General features: G+C 34.9%; 1 protein-coding gene across 3 annotated transcripts in view; it reads left to right on the top strand.

Annotated features, from left to right (window-relative positions):
* LOC149797495 (uncharacterized) overlaps window positions 1-17014 on the top strand; it is a 361807-nt gene that overhangs the window by 300829 nt on the left and 43964 nt on the right. For 2 of the 3 annotated variants that reach the window (XM_089962310.1, XM_089962311.1), the window contains exons 11-15: window positions 1102-1266; window positions 2956-3101; window positions 7725-7832; window positions 13968-14379; window positions 15616-16097. In XM_089962310.1, coding sequence (XP_089818436.1) covers window positions 1102-1266; window positions 2956-3101; window positions 7725-7832; window positions 13968-14379; window positions 15616-16097 — 1313 coding nt within the window. The remainder of the gene's footprint in view (window positions 1-1101; window positions 1267-2955; window positions 3102-7724; window positions 7833-13967; window positions 14380-15615; window positions 16098-17014) is intronic. The other variant, XM_089962312.1, reaches the window with a different exon arrangement.

Consider the following 17014-nt stretch of genomic DNA (forward strand, 5'->3'; position numbering starts at 1 on the left):
GAAAGAGAGGAATTAATCAAGGCATATATGAGCAAACATACAAATATAAACTGTATTTTAATAGTATTTTGTGTTAGTTTTAGGGATTTATTGTTTAAGTTGAGAATCCCAGTAGTAAAAGAATTGCTGATATTTACTGCATGTTACTTCTTCTGTGACCTAGCTTAGCATCACTCTAGTTTTAATCACTTTATCTACTGTCATTCGTTGTGAATTTAAAATTCCTACCATTGTTCTGAAAATACATTAATGCTATAGTTGATCTCAGATGACCAAATCAGTAGTTGTGTTTTCTGTCTGTCTGTCTGGCTGACTGGCTGTTTGATTTCTGTGCATGTTCAGGAAGTACACCAGCTGATATTTTGTGTGACATCTTCACTGGTTTCTTTTTAGCTGTGAAGTTTATATTGTGAATTCACTATATTTTGTATGCTACCAATGGTTGTTGACTTTGTGCTTGCTGCTTTTTTGATGAATATAAAGACTGCATTCCTTATATTTAAAAAAAAGAGGACCACTGTCACAGACCATGATATTAAATACCATTTAAACCATAATTTCTTATAAAACATGAAAACAAATTCACAAAACTGAATGAATTTACAATATTAATTTTGGACTTAAGCCAAACATTTTGTTTCATATGCTCAAATGAACACTTTTTTACACTGTATATGTCACAGACACTGAAAGTGTTTTCTTTCCACTGCAAATGTCACAGACATTGAAAGCATTTTCTTTACACTGCATATGTCACAGACATTGAAAATTAGCGTTGCATCACCAGTTATCATTTTCAGCCATGTACTATTGTGAGAATTAAACACAGAAATTTCAAAAGTTGGAAAAAGTCTGTTGAAAACTGGCAATATAATATTACCAAATAAATTGCCTAAACCAACAAAAAAAAATACATAATGTGTGGGAATCCTTGAAATTTTTTTAATACTCCCCATGGTATTATTTCATGGTAATACTATATACTTGATTTTAATTATCTCAGGATGATTTTGTAATTAGCATTGGTAAATGAATATTGTCTAGTAAAGTTTTGTGATTCACAATAATTGATGTTTGCTTTTGTCATGATTTGCTCACCAGGTGGCGCTGCAGATGTGTGTGAGTTACAAATGAATGATGAAATTATCACTATGAACAAGCTTGAAGTACATCATCTGACCCATAGCCAGGCACAAGCTATCATCGATAAAGCTGTCAAAACAGGACAGCTGGAGCTTAAGATCAGGCGTTACATGGATGACAGAGGTAGGTCCTGGATCCAGGATTAGTGCAATCTGTGTGCAGTGGCCTGGCATAGATGGATCCATAATAAGATGGGGTCATGGGCTCTCTTGGGCTCCAAATTGGGATATAGGAGCTAAGCTACAATGAGAACCAAGGACATACTTTTAAATGAATAAACAGTTGGTTGTGTTCCAGTTCTGCCACCATCAAATCTTACATAATTGCAAGAAATCTATCGATTTCAGAGTCAAAAGATCAAAGGTCAAGGTGATTGTGGCTAAAAGAAGACAAATAATTTCTGTAAAAAAAATCAGTTTTTGACAAGGTCCCTTTACCAAAGTTATTAGATGACTTAAAGTAAGATAGAAAAATATTGATTTGGGGGTCAGGATCAAGGTCATAGTTGCATTCAGTGGTTTTCATGTAATAACTTTGTTCCTAAACCATGTGCAGTGACTACAACTTGTGGAGGACTTGCACATAAGGCATGGAAGTGGCCTGTTGGTTTGGGGGCCAAAAGGTGAAAGGTCAAGATCATTGTGGTTTGCAAAAAAATTGATTGTGAACAAAATCTTTTGTTTTAGAGGGAGTTCCTTGACCGAAGTTTTGGATGGCTTGTACTTTGGGTAATAAAGAAACATAGAAATTTTGCATCTAAAGGTCAAATGTCAAGGTCATAGTGAGTCTAATATGTACATAATGGTTTCTGCACAGAAAGTTTAGTTCAAGATGGCATACTCATACCAAAGATCCAGGTTATTGAGACACATTGGTCAGAAGTCACCAGAGTGAACAGTACCCTACTGGTACCTATTTAAATGGTGGCTTTATGTATTGTGTACAGGACTTTTGGCCTTGTATGCATAAATAAGTATTTAAAAAATGACAAGGACAATACTACTTCCTTCAGTACTACATTATTATTATTATTATGATGATAATGATGATTATTATTATTGTTATTATTATTATTATTATTATTATTATGTTGCTCAAAGAAGTGAAAATAAAATTTGAAAGATGTAGCTCTATTGTACAAGGGTCAGATTTTAAACCTTTACATGTCAGTAATATTGCTGATGTGAAGTTCCTTTTAAAAGAGGTAATGAGATAGGTTTTTGTAATCCACTTTTTTGCATTTTTTAACCTAGTTGCTTTGAACTTCTGCAGTGTCTGATTCAATCCTTTTTTCTGGCAAAATGCCAGGCCAAATTCTCACCTAATGTCAGGTTGGTGGTTTGCGAAATGTTTGCAGTTAATTACACTTAACAGTGAAGTTTTAACAAGACATCCATCTTTCTGGAACTGCATGACACAAGTTGAAAGTTTTGGATTCCATCATCATTATTAACATTTCATTTTTATTGTTTACACTAAATTTTCCAGTTAACATTTTATTTATTACACACTAAAATGGATAAAGTTCTCTGCAGTACCATCATTTTTATCTTCTTGTTTAAATCAAACAGGTGTTTTGTATGTGAAACTGGTGATCCTTTGACCTAACTAATTCACACTGGCAGGTTGTTCAGTTTGCTTCTGAGAGCTTTAAACAACTCCACTGAAATTGTATGGTCAACAATCTCTCTCATCACCTATCCATTGGCTTTTTATCAAGCCAGTTCCTTGTTTATACTGATTAGGTCTGTTGTTATGGTAATCAGCTTATGTTTCTTAATGCCCATGGACTGGATTCCTCTCATTCCACAGACAATAGTGATGCATTCAACTCTGATTCAGTAAACAGTCCAAATGAGGATGAGATGCTGTCTGAAGACAGAAGCAGTCCATTCAAGAGAGATAAGACAAAAATGCAATCTGACACCAGCAGCCCTTCATTTGACTCAAGTTTGCAGGTACCACTTCAATTTTTTATTTTTCTATTTAATATATAGATAAATACATAGGTACAAATCATTTATATCTAAAATTAAGTTTCCACATTGTCAGGACTATTTAATATTGTCAGAACATTTGCCTTGCTGTATTAGGCAAGTCAAGTCAAGTTTAAGGCCAGTTTTTAAAATCCATATTTGTAGTACAGAATATAAAATCAAATTCAGGATTTAAAAATGCATAGGAAACATTGTAGGCTGTCTTTCAGGCTGATATATTATAAAGTTTTTAATTTAAACTAGTTTTTATTTTTGTATGAATTTTTGTATATAATTGCACATGTTAAATTTCACTGGAAGCAGACACAGATAAAATTTAAGGTGCTTATATGCAATGATACTGTAAATTCTAACCTACATTAGAGGCATATTGATTTTTGTGGGCTTCATGTTTGTAAGATAAACCCCTTACAAACAAGGATTCATCTTTGGAGGAAATAGGATCCCTTCCTCAAATTTAATCACCAATAAATTCTTATCTTTGCAGACTGTATATACTTGCTTATAAGTTGAGTCTAGCTGCAAACAACATAGACACAAGGCACTGTCAAGTCAGGGTCTGTGTTTGTTCTACTGATTACCTTTAAAAAACTGTAGAGACCCAGATCTGCTGGCACCATATAGGATGGCAGATCTGAGTTTGCAGTTGGACTTGACTTACAAGCAAGTATATATGGTAACCACTAAAACAAAATAACAAGGGGAATAAAAGTTCATAGTATTGACCATAATCTTCTTGGATATGTTGCTTTTATTTTAGTCCTTCTGTCCATTCATCTTTCCATCAGGTGCACACTCATCTTAGCACAACTACTAATGCCATATTTCATGGATTGCTTTGTAAGCATTATTGTGATCGGCTGAAGATGTGCATATTGACAGATCTTTGAACCCTCAAAACTTTTATTAGAGTTACTGCCCTTGTTCAGTTGCGAACTGCATGAAATTTGACAAAATCTTATCAACACATCTTAAGTCTCATATTTGTTAATGGATCATCTTAACTTGGTAAATGTTATAGACAGGTAATGCAGCTAGAATCAGAGTTCTTAATGGATCACTTTGTTGCATATTGTGGTCAACATCAGAAGATGTACACATCAACAAATCACTGTACCTTTGATTTTTGTTGGAGTTATTGCCGTTTATAACTTGCAACTGTATGTAGAATTTTGTGAATGAAATTTGTGTCACAGGTTTTATTAGATCTCCATGAAACTTGGAATATGTTACAATTATCAGCTGATGATGTGCATATCAAGAGATCAGGGCAGTTTTAATTCAAGTTAATGCCCTTGATATGGAGTTATCCTTCTTGACTTGGAGTCAGATATGGTGTGTTACAGAATCTCATGAACATAACTGGTGTTTTAGTTTTCAGTGAATCACAATGAAACTTTGCACATATTAGTAGCCATCATTTAATATGAACAAATTACTGTGCACCTGTTTATCATTTTGTCTTATAGCTGAATGTAGTATACAATGACATTTTTTTAATGTAGCTAGTCCCTCAGTTTTTATGAATCACTGTGATCCTTGGTACATATCATAGCCATCATCTCAAGATGAGATGATCATATTGACAACTCTCTGTGCTTTTACAATATGACAGATCTTTGTTCTGTCATAATAATGGCAAATCTTTGTTCTGTCAGAATATTGACAACTCTTGTGATGTCATAGCAATTACAAATTGTGCTGTCATAATAATGACAAATCTTTATGATGTCATAATAATGACAAATTATTGTGCACTTGTGATATTGACAAATCTTTGTGCTGTCTTTGTGATGTCATGACAAATTATTGTGCACTTGTGATATTAACAAATCTTTGTGCTGTCATAATAATGACAAACCTTTGTGCTCTCATGATATTGACAAATCTTTTAGCTCACAAGATTTTTGTAAGAGTTGGTGCTCTTTTTTGTTACTTGAAACTAGATACATTATATGAGAGAATTTTGTGAATGCACATTCTTTTTAAGGTTTAAGTTTATTGCTGTGAAACATAGCATATATCCTGGTCAAGAATTGAAGATATGCTTATTGACCAGTCATTTTACTTGATTATTTTAAGAAGAATCATCCACTTTTGTTGACCATATAGACTCATCTCCATCATTGAGGTAGGGGATCTCGAGAGATTTACTTGAGCAAATTTATCTTCATTCCTCTAGTTTTAGCTGACCAATGATTACTATTCAAGAGTGAAGGGAAAATTATTGATATGTGTATGTACTAACCAAAATGATCAAAAGATCAGCTTGTCATTTTTGCAAAAATTATCTACTTTTACTAAGAAAGTATTGAACATTTAAGTAATACTTTTCCTGCCCTTACCTATTGTCTGCTGGAAGCATTAACCTTACCTATTGTCTTCTGGAATCATTGACCTTACCAATTGTCTGCTGGGAGCATTGATATCAGTCCATTCTTTGACATTATTTATTGAAATAAAACTGGATCTCTAATGTTCCTAGAGGAATGGGTATTGATCTGCTTACAGGGTGACACCTTTGATATAAAATATGTGAAACAAGTTGAATCATGTCAAATCCCACAAAGTTCTCATATTGCTGCTTGTATTCATCAAGATTCTTGGACTTATTATCAATTTATCACAAGTACGATATCTTGTTTTACTGCAGCTGTTGTATTGGCTGACATGACATAGTTATTACACAATTGGGCAATATTTTTCCAGTGTTTATAAAGAAGTATGGGGATTTTGTAATAGCTGACATGACATAGTCATAACACAATTAGGCAATATTTCCCCAGTCTTTATAAAGAAGTATGGGGATTTTGTAATGGCTGACATGACATGGTCATAATACAATTGGGCAGTATTTTCCCAGTGTTTATAAAGAAGTATGGGGATTTTGTAATAGCTGACATGACATAGTCATAACACAATTAGGCAATATTTCCCCAGTCTTTATAAAGAAGTATGGGGATTTTGTAATGGCTGACATGACATGGTCATAATACAATTGGGCAGTATTTTCCCAGTGTTTATAAAGAAGTATGGGGATTTTGTAATGGCTGACATGACATAGTCACAACACAATTGGGCAGTATTTTCCCAGTGTTTATAAAGAAGTATGGGGATTTTGTAATGGCTGACATGACATAGTCATAACACAATTGGGCAGTATTTTCCCAGTGTTTATAAAGAAGCATATGGATATTGTGATACAGTGCATACATATGCACATATGTGTAATGTTTCTGAATTCCTTCATAATCATTAGTGCTGTTTAGGAACATTTTGGTCAGTGATAGCCCAGTGGGTGTAGATTGGGTCAGTGATAGCCCAGTGGGTGTAGATTGGGTCAGTGATAGCCCATTGGGTGTAGATTGGGTCAGTGATAGCCCATTGGGTGTAGATTGGGTCAGTGATAGCCCATTGGGTGTAGATTGGGTCAGTGATAGCCCAATGGGTGTAGATTGGGTCAGTGATAGCCCATTGGGTGTAGATTGGGTCAGTGATAGCCCAATGGGTGTACGATTGGGTCAGTGATAGCCCATTGGGTGTAGATTGGGTCAGTGATAGCCCAGTGGGTGTAGACTGGGTCAGTGATAGCCCATTGGGTGTAGATTGGGTCAGTGATAGCCCAATGGGTGTACGATTGGGTCAGTGATAGCCCATTGGGTGTAGATTGAGTCAGTGATAGTCCAATGGGTGTAGATTGGGTCAGTGATAGCCCAATGGGTGTAGATTGGGTCAGTGATAGCCCAATGGGTGCACGATTGGGTCAGTGATAGCCCATTGGGTGTACGATTGGGTCAGTACATTTGGAGCTTTGATCACTCTCCCGAGTTGTGGAGATGGGGAGAGAGAGATTTTACATACATTTCAGATACCTCCAGAGTTGTTTGTGTTACATGTTTGAGAATCTACATGTGTGATCGATGACCCAAATGCCAACACATTTTAGACTAGGCCCCCAGTGGTCTATCCGTTCCTCAAGAGAAATGATCCCTGTGTCATAATATAAAAACTACAGAGATCTGCTCCTTATAATCACATAAACGTACTGGACTTGAAAAGGACAAATTTATACATACAACTAACTTTGACCCTGTGGTTCATCTCTGCCCCACATTAACTTCGGATTTTAACTAGAAACTATTGAGATCCACATCATTATATAACTGTATATAGCACATACAAGATATAAACTGACAAAAGTGTACAAGCAACAGACGTTGATCTCACAGTCCGTCTATATTCATATGGTCTTAAAAGGGGTGTGTGGGGATGTATATTTTGCAATCACAGATTTCAATCTCTCTCTCTCTCTCTTTCTGTGTATATATATATATATATATATATATATATATATATATATATATATATATATATAAAGAATACAGATCATATGGCAAATAACAGTCCTTTCAAATGCACTGGATCCAGCTAGGGATCATGTATGTCAGCGACTGATTCAGATAAATGCAATAAACTGACAATGTACAGGACAAAACTAGTTTCTAACTTGGCTACTTAAGAACTAGTTTTGAACTGTTCTTTGTCAGTTTATTATATGCATATTTCTTTCTTTCATTGATACAGGACTTCAACAGAAGCACGAGCAATGAGTCTTCCAGTATCATGGACAAGCTACTGGCTGAAAATCGGCATGAGACGTACAATAATGAGCTCCGACAGTTGGACAGTCAGGTAATAGATTATAAACAGTTTGTAGTATGCATACAATGTGATATAACAGTCCTTACAATCGTAGAAGAGTTTTTGATGCGAAAGGGATTGTTTAATCTCTTCTTGCAATAATAAGCACCTTCAGTGTTGATTTTTTTTGTTGGCCACTATTTTAAAAGAAACAGTAGCTTGATATTTCATGAGAAATTGATGGTTCAGTTGGTTGCATTCTACTCAGAGCTGTTGCATCATGAGTTCAGACCTCATTGACATAGAGTTTATTTTGTAAGCTAAGATATTGGACTGGTGACAAATATTTGAAATGGTTTGAAAATTATCTCACAAACAGGACACAGTATGTTGTTACAGAAGTTTGTATTTCAGACCAACAAAATGGCATGGCTGGTGTGCACATGGCAGAACTCAGGACAAGCACTTGTCCACTTGTCTCAAGTGGGTAAAACTAGGCTTTGCTAAGTAAAACAATATTGCATACTTGACCCTGGGCCAAAAAGATGCAGAATTGCACATTGAGAATAAATCTGAGTGCATTTTTTGCCTACAAATGTGGAAGTTCAACATTGCTTAACATTAGCATGCATCATTTATAAATAACCTTTACGTAATCTGCCTATTTGTCAGTCTAAAACATGTTGCACAGGAAACAACTTAACTTTTTTGTATACCTTGTTAGCAGATATAAAGTTTATATTGGCACAATATTAGGAATTGCAGTTTCTCTCTTAACCCTCAATTATTTAATTGTGTTTGTATTTACAGTAATACTTTTCTGTAAGTTAATCATTATTTTTATGCAACGAAAGATTTGCTTTAAATAATCTGTCACATGTCTCTGACCTCTGAGAATTTAAGAGAAACAGAATGTCAGAATTTATGTGATTTTTTTCACCTTGTCAAGCAATGTTACAGTTGGCATCTTTTGTTTGACATGGCTGTGTATAAATAAATCCACTCATCTTTAGTTTGACATGGCAGTGTATAAATAAATCCACTCAGCTTTAGTTTGACATGGCAGTGTATAAATAAATCCACTCATCTTTTGTTTGACATGGCAGTGTATAAATAAATCCACTCAGCTTTAGTTTGACTTGGCAGTGTATAAATAAATCCACTCAGCTTTAGTTTGACATAGCAGTGTATAAATAAATCCACTCAGCTTTAGTTTGACATGGCAGTGTATAAATAAATCCACTCAGCTTTAGTTTGACATGGCAGTGTATAAATAAATCCACTCAGCTTTAGTTTGACATGGCAGTGTATAAATAAATCCACTCAGCTTTAGTTTGACATGGCAGTGTATAAATAAATCCACTCAACTTTAGTTGGACATGAAAGTATATAAATAAATCCACTCAGCTTTAGTTTGACATGGCAGTGTATAAATAAATCCACTCAGCTTTAGTTTGACATGGCAGTGTATAAATAAATTCACTCAGCTTTAGTTTGACCTGGAAGTATATAAATAAATCCACTCAGCTTTAGTTTGACATGGCAGTGTATAAATAAATCCACTCAGCTTTAGTTTGACATGGCAGTGTATAAATAAATCCACTCAGCTTTAGTTTGACTTGGCAGTGTATAAATAAAACCACTCAGCTTTAGTTTGACCTGGAAGTATATAAATAAATCCACTCAGCTTTAGTTTGACATGGCAGTGTATAAATAAATCCACTCAGCTTAAGAAAATAAGGGTGATATGGGCAAGTGTAGGCAACCAGATGAAAATCAGATGAAAATCATAAAATGTTGACCGTCTCTGTCTCTTAACTTCTGCTAACTCATAAAGATATGTAATAGATCATTGAAAAGGAAATGATGCTTAGAATGCTGAAAGGTTTCCCTGCAGATGTGAATTTTACTAAGGAATCGAAGGTTATATGTGCAACTCCAATTTCTCAAGTTACAAATATTTGTCTAAGGTGTCATGTATTAGAGTATAATATTTTCATGATTTTTAGTAACAAACTTGCATCAGGTACCCATTGTTCTTTAGTAAAGCTTACGCATTGTAGTAGAGAAGTGGACTCAGTTGGGTATATAGGATGACAAGGTTGAGTAACTCTTGCAACTCTGTCACCCAGTGAGGAATGCTTGCAAGTTGTTTTTTTCCTGAGCCATGCCTAGGGATCTGTACTTGGACCATTGTTATTTGTAATTTGCATTAATGATATTGTCACTTATATTTAGTCCAGTATGAGACTGTTTGCTAATGAAACATTGCTGTCAATTAATGTTGAGGACCCAATCCTACATTTTTGTCAATTACTGTTGAGGACCCAACCCTACATTGTTGTCAATTATTGTTGAGGACCCAACCCTACATTGTTGTCAATTATTGTTGAGGACCCAACCCTGACTGCTGGTATTTTGAACAAAGACGTACTTAAAATCAATATGCGGGCTAATCAATGTATAGTTGATTTTAGTCAAGAAAGTGTCAATAAATACTTGGGCCTAACTTTCAAAGAATCCTTATTTTGGCAGATACTTGTACAGGAAAAAGCTACAAATCATGGAAAAGGTTAGACATTCTGTGGAGTTGGAAATTCCAGTGTGATAGAAAATCATTAGCGCTTTTTTTTTACACCTTTTTAAGGCCTCTTTTGGAGTACGGAATATTATTTTGGATAACTACACACCGTATGAAAAAGATGATATAGAAAAAATACAAGTTGAAGTAGGCAGAATCACGTGGGGCAACAAGTTCTACATTGCATGCTTGACCTTTGTAGGACACAAAATGGGAAAAAATAAAAATCCCATCTATTATTATCAAGGAGAAAGATGAGCACAAATTATGCACACAAGACTTTGACTTGGATGTAGTTTACTAAACAAAGATATTTTCAAAAACCATTTGTCACTTAGCAATAGATGTTCATACGGCAAACCAGAACCTACAAAGCATTTTCTCTTAGCCTGTAAAACTCTCAGAAACAGAACAGGAATATTGCCACATATCACAGATATTTATAGGTTACTGCATTTGTATGGGAAAATATGAACGAGTTTTGGGATGGAATACTGCACGACCTTGGGAGTGCAGTATATCCTTCCGACAAAACAAGTTCATATTTTCCCATACAAAAGCAGTAACCTTTTTATTATATGCTCATTTTTTTAATTATACCTAATGTTTAATTATATAAACACAATACACTACAAGAAACAATGTAAATGAATGTATGCCGCATTCCAAAATAAATACACAAGCGCATATTCATCATTACACAACAACATTATTACTGTGCACATAACTCCACCCAGATAAATTTGAACTTAGTCGTGCACTCGACATAACTTTCGGAAGAAAATGGCGTGTCTATTAAAAATTGAAATTTGGAGTCATATTGTGAATGAATGTGCATTGGAACAACTTTTCCATTTGATCTGGAATGAATAGATTTTGGTATTTTTCTCGATTCTTGGAAATTTCGTGATTATTGACTGGATTTGTATGTGACGATTCCACATGAAATACATGAGATTTAATAAGCTAGGGAGAGGCATGTTGACATCTGCAAATGTGTTTCTGTTTGTCATTGCATGTTTGAAATCATAATGTGGGAAAAATATGAAGTCTTTCAGTTGCAATTATCAAAAAGACGCTATGGAATTTAATGCTTATTTCATTTTGAGTGCAGTAAGGAGGATGCAGTTGCACTTATCATCGAAATTACAACACAATTTTGAAATGTGTAATCCAGATTGAAAACCTATGACATGGCTCATGTAATTCAGATTTGCAGAATTAAGAAAATACATTTTGAAGAAATTCAGGATGTAAAACTGTAAGTATATTTTATTTTTGCCATTCTTATCACCAGCTAAAGAAGAGAGTAATATGACTTGTCACTTGTATGTTATTTGTAAGGACATTATTTTGCGTCTGTTATATAATGTAGCTAGCCTAAATTCGTAACATTGCATCATCGCAGAATGTGCCAAAGCAGCTGGTATGTGGCAGTCCATGAAAAATCTGTTTTAGTTCATTCAGAAACAAATTTAAACAACCACAACATAAAGAGCCTCTTACGCGAGTGTACATGATTTGTGTACAAAATCAAAAGTGCTGGCGTCTGCGTCCATTGTTTGTTTACAATAGAAAGTAGTTCCTTTATGCACGTGAATGCTATATGTGTATTGTCGCGCGAGTTCAGTATTGGGTAATATTGAATGATTCTGGCAATGTAAAGTTAACTAGGTAAAAATGAGCATATAATAAAACTTTGTTATTAACGGGTAATCTCTTGAAATGGTTGAGGTCAATGACAACATCTTTAAGCCAGTCCATAAATATATAAATAATTACAACGAAGACATTTGCTTGATCACTGCTTTAAGCTGTTATCTCACTAGTACATACCGAAGTCAAAAGTCCTTTATTCCCACCCCCAATCAATGCCAACATCTTCATATAATACAGGAAGCTGTTTCCACTGTAAATGTTTTAAGTCACTGTCTGACATTATTGCAACATTGTATGAATAATTTTCTTTTAATGTCTCATTACTGTGTTTCATTGTTTGCAATATTATGCCTTCATTAATAACATCATCCACATAATATAAGTAAATATTACTGTTAATGAAGAGAGAGCTCAAACTCAGCTAATGCTTGTTGCTCAGTTATCTCTTGTTCATTTGTATGTACTTTACACAATGACTTATGTAAATGAATACTGTTTAAACAAAACTTCTCTACCAATGGATTGTTTCAAGTACCCTTAAGCAAGTTACCCTGCCTCATCTTAGCTTCTGTGGTCTGTTGTTTGTGGAAAAATAGCTTTATAACAGCTTATTCTACAGGTTACAAAGAATATTGCTATTATTTTATTATTATTGTTATTATTATCATTGGGGCCCTGGGTGGCCAGTGGTCTTAGGTGGCTTGCCTTTACAGATCACTGATATCTCACCTCTGAGTTGGTTTGAGTCTGGGACTCAGCCAGTGAGGGTATGTGAGAAAGCTTGCCAATAGTTTCCTTTGATCAATGGTTCTTCCTGGGTTTTTTTTCTGGGTTCTTCCTCTACCAGATATACTGGCGGTGATGTATAGCCTGCCATGTGATGAAAAATGATGTTAATGTCACAAGAACATTATTATTATTATTATTATTATTGTTGTTGTTGTTGTTTTTTTTTTTTATAAAGAAAAATGAGATTGTTTCAAAAATAAAATCCTCCAAAATTTCAACTTAAGAAAAAGACATGACAAATATTTTCTCTCTGTTGCATAATCACAGCAAGGTTATGAATTTATTTGCAGCTGCAAATTATTTTTGCACAGATTTTTCTTCTTATTAGACCTTCCCATTAGGACATTTCCTTATTAGGATTCAACCCATGTGTTTTGATATGTTGTACAGAGGCTAATCTCATAGATTACTTTTGTATTTAGTCATGCTTTTGGTCAACTGACTCGTCAATAAACTCATTTTGTGGTCAGGTAATGCTAGAAATTATTTTATTTTAAAGGGTATAAACTTTCATGGGTTTGGAAAAAGGGCATTTTTGTCCTTGTCTCAAGTTTGGAATGTGAAGGATTCATATTGTTTTTACAGATTGATATTATTTATTGTATTTTCAAGTCCATAGTTTATACAAGTATTAAATTCATGAAAATTGGTGCCATCAAAAACAGTGAATTCACAGTACATCATCTTTGCTAGCCAAGGTTCCGATATCCCTATGTATACCTTGGCAGATCGAACAGGTGTATCAGTGCTTTGTCACTATGACCTCTTTTTGATTTCATGTGTTGCCTCCCTTAGTATGTAATGCCAATCAACCAATTGCCTGGTGCATGTTAATCAGCCGAAAACAGCTGTAGCAATTGACCTAAAAACAGATACTTTTTAAGTTTTAACATCGAAAGTATGACTATGTACCTGAAGGAAGCCATGACAGGTCTATTTGAGTGAGAGGTATTTGTTCAAGCATGGACCAGCACTGTCAGTCCATTAAGGTTGCGAGCTCCCATTGTCTTGATCACAAATAAACAGTGTTCAAATTTGAATGACTTAATTTTGATTGGATGTAGTTATCAGAACCTTGGCTAGGGAAGATGACAGTACATTTGAAAGAAAGAGTATTTTTATATGCTTATTTTATCTATTCATTTTATTATTTATAGTCAAAACCTCAGCAAAGAACATGGAAACGAGCAGAGAGTCCAGTCATGGCTCAGGAAAATGTGATGCAATCTGTTACAGCACCTAGTCGCACATTAAGTGAACCAATCACCTTCTCTGCTTTAGTTCTTAAACCAAACACTGTGATGTCTAGCAAGGAAGACAAGGAGCCAGAAAGTGGAGGTGGAAGTGAGGAAGACGGCACTAGTTCCATGTCTACAGCTAATGATCATAGTGAGGGAGACTCTGTGACACTTGAGGAACCAATCACAATTCAGACTGTTTCCAGGCAACAATCAGCACCAGGCTTGGAATGTCAGACACAGGGAGTCAGCAAAAGTGATACTATTACAGAGGAAAGATCAACTATAATTAGGAGGAACAAGCCTGATTTCAAAAATGCTAAAGTCACAGGTAACAAGAACAGTTGTATTGTCTTGAAAAATGTAATTAAGTTGATACTCAATTTTAGTCAGTTTTCTGAACCATAATATAGTTAATTTCTCTTAAAAAATTGTACTTGTTTCCTGACTGGATGTGCTTTCAATAGCAGCTACTGGGCATTCAGCTGTATGCAGTTTGCAAGAAAGGATGTTAATTGTTGCTTGAAGTATATAACTTTGACAAAGGCATTAATAGGCCCCAAAAGCTTTCATGAATTAGGATATTTTTTCAAAGGTGATTATTTTTTCAGCAGTGTTTGATAACACACCCTCTCAGTTTATTCAATATTTGGGGATTCCTGTTTTTGCAAATCATGATCTTGTCTTCATCTTGTCAGTTTGAAATTGTGTTAGTTGTGTCATGGCTTGGCTTGGCAAGATGAATTGCAAACATCTTACACGTAGATTTGCTGACAGTGTACCAGCATAAAATAAGTTGAGTCTTCAGGTGTATAGTAAACAACAAAGAAAGTGGTTAGATATATTCAGTGTTAACACTGGTCATGAAATCATTGAATGACTTTTCTCATATAAAGGTTGATTGCAAAACTAACAACAAAATCAGTAAAATAATTGGTTTGAAATGCATTTTTTAAAAATTCTTGTCAAAATGTTCGTATGCAGCTGCATTTCTGTGTATAGGCAGCTATTCACCTAGCCATTCTGCATGAAACCAACCACAAACATCATAGATCTTGAATTCTTGGTGTGTTATGTGACACCAAACATGGGTTGACAATTAGAACCATGAATGAATAGAATAGATCCTGATTGCCTGGCATGCTACATAACACCATACAAGAGTATTTTAGAATAATGCACAAAAAGCATAGATCCTGAGCTCTTGGTGCAATATGTGACAGCATGAATAGCATAGATCCTGATTGCTTGGCATGTTACATGGCACTGACACAAGTCTATAATTAGAATAATGCATAATTAGCATAACTCTGGACTATTTGTGCAGTATGTGATGGCACATATTGTCTATATATGCAGTTGGGTTTATGTGGTAAATGTACAACTGCATTAATTACATTTCTATTGGATAGAATGTATAAAGTCAATTTTGGTTTAAAAGTCTGATAAGAAATGTTAAAAAACATAATTTTGAGATAAATAATATATTTATGGCAGATAATCTAAGTCTGCTGAATTGGCTTTAACAGAACAATTTTGGTATATTCAATATTTTCTTTTGTCTCAGAGTCCAGTAAAGTTGAGCCTCTTTCATGGTCATCCCCATTAAAGCAGTCAAGTGATGTGGATACAATGGATTCTCCACCCCCTCCACCGCCTCCAAAAGATGAACCTCCTCCTTTACTGCGTAGAATTAGCAATGAGGATACAAATGATTCTGCTGGCTTTGGACCACCGGCAATCCTTAAACGTTGGCAAAAAACATCTAAGATGGAAAATAAGCTTTCGTCTGAATCATCATTTGACCAGCCTGCAACCAAGGACAGTCGATATAGCTTCTCATTTTCATTAAGATCTGATGATGCAGTTACCAAGGGCTCAGGGGGGAGCACTAAAGATGACTTTGTACTTGACAAAGCTACCAAAGATTTTGAAGCCACTGTTTCCCAGCAGAAGCCTTTAGAGTGGAAAGCCACTAGCTCCTTCTCAACAAATGCAGAGAGGAAAAAGATTGATGAATGGAATCGACAGCAAGAAACGGCTAGACAGGTATGCCTGCAAAATTATACTTATTTTAAAATTTTTTTTAATAAATTTGAACCATTCTTCTGCAGTTATGAAGTCAATGAAAATTATTATAACATTTGTTTTTAATACTGGTCATAGACCAGGAAAGCTTATGGGATGGTTTGTTTTTTCATTTGTCTGTCTATTCATTAACACAACATTGTTGTTACTACTCCACCAAAACTATTGGAAGATTGCCCTGAAACTTTATGCACACATTCTTCCCATGGTCTAGTTGGTCCTAAATGAAAATGCTGCTGCTCAGAAATCCAATATGACCCCCACAGTGGTCATCTTGAAATTTTTGTTCTTGCCACTTCTGAATGGATGGTCATCATATCATTTTCACCAAAATACTTCTTGTGATATCTAGTTGATCAGCAGTGAAAATGGCGCCAATCTGTCATCCAACATGGCTGCTACAACTTTCAACAGTCAGCACCAAAAGGGAAGAATTGATCTTGAATTTTTGGCAATTCTGTTTTTTATAGTGATTTTCCCTTTGAGTAACTCTTTTGTCTACATTAGCGTATTGGGAAGCATGAATATAACTTTTTACATTCAGATATTTGATGAAATTTGTGAAAGTCAGATCCTGAGTGGGTACATCATTGTTGCTTCCAGGCTGCAGTACTGTGATTCACCAGCTTCTATAAATTGCTCCTGAAAAAAAAATGCAGGAATAGTGGGAGAAATCATGCAAAAATACATATCCTTTTTCACATTGTCTGTAAAGATCATCAGGAAAAGACAAGTTGAATAAATATCAAGTCAAATAGAGCACAGGTGTTTGCAAGTGATATTTCACAACCACATAACATGAGGAGCATGACCTTTTCTGCAAAAGCATAAGTAGTAAGTTTGAAATTAGGTCTATGTATCACCTTTAACTGGTTACT

This window comes from Sinohyriopsis cumingii, chromosome 6, assembly GCF_028554795.1.
Source record: "Sinohyriopsis cumingii isolate HCF-2022 chromosome 6, ASM2855479v2, whole genome shotgun sequence".
NCBI classification, from domain to species: domain Eukaryota; kingdom Metazoa; phylum Mollusca; class Bivalvia; order Unionida; family Unionidae; genus Sinohyriopsis; species Sinohyriopsis cumingii.